Genomic DNA, 9,541 nt, shown 5'->3' on the forward strand with positions numbered 1-9,541 from the left:
GCTTCTTCTTCTAATCGTAATCTTTCCTCCTCTTCCTCTCTCTCTCGCTGTAATTTCGCTTCTTCTTCTAACCGTAATCTTTCCTCCTCTTCCTCTCTCTCTCGCTGTAATCTCGCTTCTTCTTCTAACCGTAATCTTTCCTCCTCTTCCTCCCTCTCTCGCTGTAATCTAGCTTCCTCTTCTTCCTTCCTGATCCTTTCTTCCTCCTCCTCTCGAATTCTCCTTTCTTCCTCTTCCTGTCGTTCCTTCTCTAATCTCTCAGCCTCTTCCATCGCAAGTTTTTCTTCCTCTGTTATCTCCGGTTCGGCCTCTTCCTCCTCCTCTTCTTCTTCCTCTTCTTCCTCTTCTTCCTCCTCCTCCTCCTCTTCTTCTTCCTCCTCTTCCTCTTCCTCTTCCTCTTCTTCCTCCTCCTCCTCCTCCTCTTCTTCCTCTGCTTCCTTCCGTTTTCTCTCACAAATTTCTTCCAGTTCCTTCTTCTGATCGTCCGCAACTTCGAAGAGAACTCCCGATATCCAAGAAGCTATTATGTCCGAGAGAAAACGCATCTGCTGAGACTTACGATCGCTCTCATCGGTCGGCGTATATTCAAGGATGTAACTTAATCTCCTCATTATCACGCTTGCAATGTCCTCGTACTCTTCCTTCGGTATAGGACATTTCCAATCAAGAATACTCTTAACAAAACACTCGGCCATCATATATTGACACATTACTGCATCCTTGTCCAATATCGTTGCACTTGCTGCACTAGATTTTTTTGTCGTTCGACTAATCCGACTAAACTTACGTGGCTTTTCTCGTTTCCTAGTGATTCTCTTACGTTTTTTATCGCGAAACACCTTCGCTGCTTGCCTGAAATCGATAGTATGTATATATTTATATATATATATAATGACGATTTATTGATTATTAATAATTATCAAAGAATATTAATCGATCGGACGATACTTTACTCTGGTGTAAGACAAGTTTCACCCTCCAGTGATTTTATTAAATTATCCACAAATTCGGGCTTCAATTTTGTACCAACTTCCTGCAGGGTCATCAACATACGGTGCTTCGTTGGTCGAGCGAGTTCTTTGATTCTTGTTGAAATTGGTTTCAACTTTCTTATCACTGCCTCTTGCAAACATGGCGATGGACATTTACGGCTAATTAAATACAACGATTAAAGATACCACATTTCGTCGTTATATCAGTTAAAAATAATTACGTCGAACTTACTTCGGAGTGGCTAGTAAGTTAATATACTCTTTTTTTGACAGACAATGTCTCGGAATGATGTCCTTCTTAGGAAAAATACATGGTTTACCATAAATCATCACCGTCACTTGTTTCACGTCCTTAGCTGCTGCCTTCTTCTTTTTTCTTTGACAACATTCCTCTGCTGTAACTTTCTAAAATCATCCAATCAATATATATATATATACACACACATATATATATGATATGTGCTAAAATGATTAATAAATTCGATAAACTTAAATAATAATATAAAAATTGGATTAATCCTTATTCAGATAATCTATTTAAGTAATGTGATAAAAATACGTGGAAGGAATTTTTGATATCACACTGTTAAAAAAAAAAAGAATAAATAAACGCGTGAGTCCCTCTGGACTGACCTTGATCGGATAAAGGTTTTAATGGAAATTTTTTACTCGAACCTTTTTCTTCGGCAACGGTTTGGCGCAATGTAACCATCTTTCTTTCTTCTTTTCTCTTTCTCGTGGACGTACGTCAAATACGTCGTCCTTTTCACCCTTCCTTATCTCCTTTTCTACCGAAACGGCACGTTTTACGTCCTCCGGAGAATCGTCGTTTATATCCATATCTGATTATAGATTTTACGTCTGCTTTGTGTATGTATTTTCTGTAGGCTAATTGTTTCTTTTTTTATTTTTTATTTATTTTTTTTTTTATTTAAAATTGGATTTTGTGAAAGAGATCGTGGAACTGCATTTTATTAATTTTTTCTACATCATTTAAATCGACAAAAATTTTTAATGGTATTCCATTTTTCTTCTTTTTTTTTTCTTCTTTCTGATCAGACTTAATTACATTTCCGTCGGCGGTAACGAAAAAATTTGTAATTGTTTTGGCCGAATAATTTGGTTTTGTGTTAGAAATCGAATTTAGGAATCGTATTTGTACGGAAAATTTTGAATGATGCTTCGACGAACGCGAAGTTCGTGTTTTTGAGTTTTCTTTGTTTTTCTTTTCTTTGTTTCCTTTTATTTCTTTAAAACCGAGAAGTTAGTTAGAAGGCATATCACATATTTCTTAAGAGTTTACAATCTTCTTTATATTTCGACGCATGCACGATCGATCGAGAAACGTAATTATTGTTTAACTCGAGCCGCTTGGGAGCATTCTCCATTGAGCCGGACAAATAAACGCGAACGTGATCGAAATTTATAATCAGCTAGTCGGTCCGCAAACAGAGATTTAACTATTTAATTACACAAGTTCTCGTAATTAAATAACGATCAATCATTGAAATAGAGTTAACTCTTACAAGTTCGAATGAAAATTTCGATACTGATTATATTAAGATTATATCCATCGATAATCATCATCGTTATCTTCTATTTTTAATCATTCACGAGACACACAAATACTTACATGTTTCGAATTTTAAATAAACGAATAAAATTTTGAAAGAAACGATAAAAACAGATTCGACATCGTATCCTTGATAAGACTTCCAATCATAATTCGCGTACCCAACATACGTATTTTTAATTTTAAATGAACGATTAAAATGTTGAAAGAAATAATAAAAAATGAGGAGAAAAGAAAAAAGCGACGACATAAACATGACACCATTATCTTCATTGTAAAATACAAACGAGAGAGAGAGAGAGAGAGAGAGAGAGAGAGAGAGAGAGAGAGAGAGAGAGAGAGAGAGAGAGAGAGAGTCTACGTTCGTATACGTGACGTATACGTGAGAGAGAAAGATAGGTTAGAAGAAAAGTACTATAAGCAGCGTACAGATGGCGCTAGCATAGACGTCAGTGGTCGGACACCGATGGTTGGCTGTTCCGTTCGTTAATCGATCAATTCGGGTGTCGCTGTGCTCATTCGGAGAAAGGGAGACGTATATGCACCGTCGAAAAGGAAATACGGAAATAGGCCGAGACAGACGCGAGAGCGTTAAGTAGAGTAATGTCGGGCTTTCGGGGCGGACGCGGCTCTCCTCGCAGTTGTCTACCGTGATGCACGTATCGATGGTGTCTCGTAACTCTCAGAGAAGACAGAAAATGTCGTCGAGGAAACGTTGACGGTGTACACGATATATGGAACAACGTACAAAGGCTTGCCACTAGACCACGGAGCGAGAACTATGATGAGATAACGAACGCAGAATGAAATACAACAACGTTGACTTTCTCGGTTATGCAGTCCTCACATTCACCTTACATCTTAACGGTGAGTTTCATAAGCATATAGATTTCATATTTTTTTATTTCTATCTCGTACATTTTTTTTTTTTTTTTTCTTATATTCTCTTCGCTCTCGTATTACCTAATACCTTCTACATTCTTCGTTAACATCGTATTTTCCTTTAACCGTATCCTTTTTCTTATTTTAAATCCGTCGAAGAGTAGTAGCGGATACTTATCAACCGTCGAGAAACGTGCCGTGTTCGAATGCGTCTGTCTGAATTAGGCCAACGCTTAAACAGATATATAGATAACACGCTCTATTTATTCGAATTTTCACGTACACGCGTGTGTTTTATAACGCACATCGTACGTATGTTTCTAAGCGACTGTTAATTCTTATTATATGTTTATTGCTTTATCATTATAATTTTGATTTTATTTAATTGTTACGTGCGAGTACAATGGGTACTCACGTTTGTTGTACACTGTAAATAATAAGATTCTTTCTTGCTTGATAAATCGAATCAACGATTTTCACAGTATACGGTGTATCTTGAGCGTATATTTTATATCAATTTATTTATAAGAATTATCCAGAGCGTTGGATACTTGCAGTTCGCGCAGAAGACGGAGTTGCTTGCAAAGATTTACAAGGACGTTCTTATGAAAGCGGCTTCCTTTATTTTCCCGGTCCAGAACCTTGTACATTTTGTGTTTGTGACAACGGCAATCCAAAATGGTGCAAAGCTGTTATCTGCAAGTTTCTGGAGGTACTTACTAACTAATTGAAATGAAACATTCCATTTGCTATAGCTTGTAATTATTTACGAAATTGTGTGCTTGAACATGCAGATATATTAAAAATGTTTTAAAGAAATATTTTTATATAACTTTTCAGGAAGATTGTAAATCTTTGCGAAGAAGCGAAACATGCTGTGAATTTATTTGTTTAAACGACGCTAATGAAAAGTCTGATGGCAGCGGTACCAACTTGGTAGAAGGAAGTGCTAACTATGATATAGGATTACGTTCTGTTGCCAGTTTCGTAACGGCAATATTGTCTTTGAGTCTTTTATTTTTCTTGATACATCGCCTACGTCAACGAAAAATTAGAGGTAGATTTCAAAATAATTATACGATATATAGCTTTTTAAAATAATTTATAATCGTAGAATGGTTTAAACGTTGCGATACCAGTAGTTGTATAATTTATAATGATATTACGCATAAAAGATTCAGGATATCCCATGTTAGTGTGTGTGGCAGGAAGACAAAGCAGACAATTAGCAGAGGACCAAAGAAATCTGGGCAGTATGGGATATTTGGAAAGAGGAGGACTACAGCATAGCATTCCGATGGATGACATGCCTTGCGGCGGTGGGTATCCTTTGTGGAAACCAGCGAACAATTATTTCCCACGTGGAGAAGCGCCTCCACCTTACGAAGAAGCTGTAGCTGCTGCTAGAACGGAACAAGCGCTATTATCTATGGCACCCCATACGTTATCACCATTAAATTTTTCAAATGGCTATTTGCAAGATTCTAATAGTCATTCGAACATAGCTGTTGTAGCTAGTAGTCAAGATGCGTTAAATTCGACTTCACCGATGCCTTCGAATAGTAACGGTGCAAGCACTGTCCCATTAGTATCTTCGTCAAACGTAGCGATCGGTTCATTAACCACATATACGAACTGTCATCAGCTTAATCAGAGTGAACAATCAACGACACTTAACGTTGGTACATCTACTGCTACAAATTATTCGGCATCTACGAACACATATGAGAATTTGCCTGTCTCAACTGGTATAACAAATTTCACTTACCAAATTGCCACGGCAAGTAACGATACCCAACCATTAGCAAGTTCACATTCCACAATTTCGAAAAATTATCGACAACACACCACATTTCCTCGACAAAGTGGTGCATTTACAATATCCGCGAGCTTGCCAAATTCCGATATATCCGCTCATCGTACAATTCCAAGAACGCTGACGAATAACACTACGACGAGAATAAAAGATATTATGAGGGATCGTTCAACGGAAGAACTTTTTCATCTTCCACCGAGAAATTTATCCCCTCAGAATTTGCCGCAATCAACATCACCCGTTATTTCCAATGATCAAGAACATGCGCAAGATTCTAATGCATTTTGCAAGGACGTTTTAACGTCTGCCATGAACATTTCTCAAATTGAAAGACAACAAGGAAACGTTTCGCGAAAACCATATGATTTCAAGGTACAATAATATAAACTTATACCAGATCTTATCTTACGAATGGAAAGAATTACTAAATCCTAATTACCATCCTAATTATTTGTAGCCTCCTTTAAACATTGCTAACGAGATTAACGAAGATGGAAGTTTTGAATCGGTAGCTTGTACTTGCAGCATGCAAACTCTTCCAACTCTTCACGATGACGCGGATGATTATCGTAGCGAGTGTGAAAATTGTAAAAGCGCAACAGGATCTCGTTATTACTTGGATAACGAAGATGAGTTGGTTACATCGCCACACGAAACCATGACATTACATAGGAGACCAGAGGACACAGCATCAAGTGCCACACCTCAGTATTATAGGACTTCTCTTACACTGCCGACAAGTACTCGTCAACGTACCAGGTAAAAATCATTTATCAACGAATAATTCTCCGTTGATTGTATCAAACAAAATCACATAGGCCATTATACAATAATTTATGATTTATATCGAAAACTTTTTTTCCCTAGGAGTACTGGAGTTCGAGAAAATTGGTTTAATACCATGCCACAAAGCTCTACAGAATCTTCGGATGAAAATTAAATGTGTAAAAAAAAACAAAATAACAAAAAAAAAAATAAATAAATAAAACAAAACAAAAAAGAAAAGAAGAAAACAAAAAAAAATACATAACGTCTATATGTTGAGTAAGTACCAAAATACGCAAAAGCGTAATAAATATTAGGATCGTACACGCTCATTTCAGAGTAAATGAAATTCGATTTGCTTTACACATAACATGGGACTGTATTGATAGCTGGAACTCGATACAAAGAATAACAATTTTTTACTAAAGAAGTTCGTTAGATATGCGTCGTTTCTGTTAAATTACAGGTATTTGATTAGAAAGCAGAAATACATGAGTGATACAGAATGTACAAAAATGGCTCTTCGTTTTTTATAGATATTTTTTGAGATAGTTACCATATGTGTACGTTACTGAACTGCGAATGTTTGTGCAAATGCATATTTTAATAGGAAATAATAATGATTTTTTATCATAATGATAATTTTATCAATAAATCAATAACTTTTATATACGAATATGGTAATTGACATGGTTTATGAAATAGCGAGTGGAACTTAATTATTTTACATGTGCTCGCATATTTTACACACTTTTTATGAATATATGCATATTTTTCATGCATATATTATACGTTTTTTTCTTTTCTTTTTCTTCTTAAATATGTACATGCATAAATATCAGCAGTCTGAACATCACATAATATTTTTTTATATGTTTTAGTTTACCGTTGTATTTGCATTAACTAATTTAATAAAATAATAAAAAGTGACTTTATTATTTATAGCTATAAGTGTACAAACTCTATAAAACTATTAATATGTATATACGTTATATACATATATATATATAAAAAAAAAAAAAAGATCAAAAAGGGTTTGCCAAAAAACTGGACAATTTTGAACGTATATTTTGTAAACTTTCGATAATTTATAGATTTTTAGGTAATAGAAAGTTTCCATAAGTTTTCAAAACCGTAACGATTGATTCGTAAGATATTTTTAAATTTAGATTTCGGTTGACAGAGAGGGAGAGAGAGAGAGAGAGAAAGAAAGAAAAGAAAAGGAGTATCACATTTCAGTGTCATTGTTAGACATCGTTGTTATATGATTCTTTACATAAAATATGGTTCATCTTAACGTAAAAAAAAAAATAAAAGAAAAAAAATACATCACATGGGAAGCAGTATTGTTACGAACATTGATCGCATGTGTTTAACAAAAATAGACATATTATCTAGGCTGTACTGTATCCTATGTGCAGGAACTTTAACTCTCGTTATCGTTTAGATACGAGCAACTAAATATCTTCTTTCAGTAGTAAATACGATACTTTTTTAAACATGATATCACAATAACAATTGGGTAGTATATTAGGTAGAAGTTGGATAAAAAAAAAGTTACACATACACACATACACGGACACACACATTTACCATATTATAAATGGCAATATATAAATTGCATGTTATACACAACCCTTTTTTCGTTTAATCACTAAAAAGTTTATCTTTCTTCTCATATCATTTTCATGAACAGAGTGCCGTGACTACTTTGAAGTTCAGCACAAAATTGATATAACATACTGTGTTCAACCATAGTATTACTTAAAAGTATCTTCTTCGTACTCCTGTGATATAATATCGTAGATCATAATAGGGACTTAAAAAAAATAATTGATATTTTTTGCTTTATCGTCATTAGTACTTTCAAAATGAACGTGCTAAGTCATACGACTAAAAAGATTTAAAAAAGAAAAGAAAGAAAAGTAAAGAAAATAACAAAAAGTGGCTCGAATTACCGAATTCCAAATTAGGTACCATATGAAAAATTTATTCAAAGTTTTAGCGTACACTCCGGTTATATTACTTTCCACAAGGATGTATATAGACTGATTTTGTCAATCGACTAATATATAAGAAAGAAAAAAAATTTTTAAGTCTAAACGACTATATTTCATACGATAATTCCAGTAAGTTGTTTTAACATTATTTTTCGGGCATCTTTATATATACTACAAAAAGGCTGCGAGAAAACAAGAAGAACTCATTTACGCACATTGGTGATTTAGAATATATAAAGCACCAAATAATGATTTAGAGACAACTTTTTATTTTTAGCACTAATCCGACGTTAAGATAACCGATTTTAAAAAACTTGATGTATCTTCTACAAAAGAAGCTATTATTTCCAACAAACTAAAAAAAATGCAAAAAAAAAAAAACGAAGAACGAATCCAAATTCTGCAATATACAATCTGTTTTTTGTACATAATGTGTCAAATTTTATCGTTCTAAAATATAAGAATCGTTGTACAATTATATACTAAGTGTTTAGATATTAATAACGATATGTATTAGATATTAACAATATTATGATTAATTCATTAGATATTAATGGCACCACACAAGCGGTATAAATCCGTTTATGAAAATTTATCAGTATTAATATAAAGAGCAATATTTCTGTTGAACAAAAAAATTTCGATTATCTATATTTTAGCTGTAGTAGTCTTTAACTCGCAACACACTTTACTATATATATTATATATATATATATATATATATATATATATATATTTATTTATATATATATATGTATATATTTTTATTTCCTTCCATTTCAATTATAAAAGGTTATTTTATTGAATAACGATATCTAAACTTATAGCAAAATGTACAATATCAAATGAAATAATAACAATGATGATGAAAAGAATGGTATAAATTATTTCCTTTGATTTTTTTCATACTGAATTCAATCATACATAATGTTAAAATATTGGTTTGATTTTACCGCCACGCATACGTATTCATAAAGTATCAAATTTTACATATAAACATAAATATTTTCAAAATCATTAAATAAATGAAATTAATAGGTTTATTATATAAAATAATTACAAAATTAAAAATTTAGAAAATTCAATCATAAAAGAATAATGTTAAAAATAATTTGTAACATTTTTATATCGATAAATTTAGTTAATAGCCAAATTAAATATTTAAAAAATTTCAAAGAGTTTGTGGGTTAGAAAACTTCTTAAAGAAAATTTTAATCATTAAACAAATTAATTAATTTTGTGTTATCAAACTTTGTTAAATGATAAGACTGTTTTTCATAATTTTTTTTTTTATAAAAAAAATATTACTTTCTTTGATTTCCGTAGTAAGAAACTCGAAACAAAGAACCAATCAGCGTCGTCTTCATCGTTCTACTACCATTCTTTTGGCGGTTTTTACCGAGCGCCATTATTACGAGTTCGTCCCTGACAAATGAAGGTTCTCATATGTAAAAATTATGGATAATAAGGTAATTTCATTTTATTGCACAATTTTATGATCTGTTATTGAAAT

At 33.0% G+C, this 9,541-nt stretch overlaps 2 protein-coding genes across 8 annotated transcripts in view; one reads left to right on the plus strand and one right to left on the minus strand.

The window, feature by feature from the left end:
* The window catches only part of LOC122627036 (golgin subfamily A member 6-like protein 1), a 4,425-nt gene extending 1,302 nt beyond the window's left edge, over nucleotides 1–3,123 (minus strand). Inside the window, exons 1-5 of the mRNA XM_043807788.1 lie at nucleotides 2,995–3,123; nucleotides 1,668–1,834; nucleotides 1,225–1,397; nucleotides 954–1,151; nucleotides 112–852 (exon numbers count right to left, since the gene is read on the minus strand). Coding sequence (XP_043663723.1) covers nucleotides 112–852; nucleotides 954–1,151; nucleotides 1,225–1,397; nucleotides 1,668–1,832 — 1,277 coding nt within the window. The 5' untranslated portion in view covers nucleotides 1,833–1,834; nucleotides 2,995–3,123. The remainder of the gene's footprint in view (nucleotides 1–111; nucleotides 853–953; nucleotides 1,152–1,224; nucleotides 1,398–1,667; nucleotides 1,835–2,994) is intronic.
* Nucleotides 3,070–8,900, plus strand: LOC122627023. 7 transcript variants are annotated; one of them, XM_043807747.1, is made up of 6 exons: nucleotides 3,073–3,432; nucleotides 4,005–4,159; nucleotides 4,264–4,504; nucleotides 4,623–5,635; nucleotides 5,721–6,022; nucleotides 6,131–8,900. In XM_043807747.1, the coding sequence occupies exons 1-6, from the start codon at nucleotides 3,369–3,371 to the stop codon at nucleotides 6,201–6,203; spliced, it is 1,848 nt and encodes a 615-aa protein (XP_043663682.1). In that variant the 5' UTR covers nucleotides 3,073–3,368; the 3' UTR covers nucleotides 6,204–8,900. The 7 variants fall into 7 exon arrangements, with proteins under 7 accessions (XP_043663688.1, XP_043663682.1, XP_043663685.1 ...); XM_043807750.1 differs by having other exon boundaries at nucleotides 3,075–3,432; nucleotides 4,656–5,635; XM_043807748.1 differs by having other exon boundaries at nucleotides 3,076–3,432; nucleotides 4,644–5,635.
* The last annotated feature ends 641 nt before the right edge of the window (nucleotides 8,901–9,541 follow it).

Source organism: Vespula pensylvanica, chromosome 2, assembly GCF_014466175.1.
Source record: "Vespula pensylvanica isolate Volc-1 chromosome 2, ASM1446617v1, whole genome shotgun sequence".
NCBI classification, from domain to species: Eukaryota; Metazoa; Arthropoda; class Insecta; order Hymenoptera; family Vespidae; genus Vespula; species Vespula pensylvanica.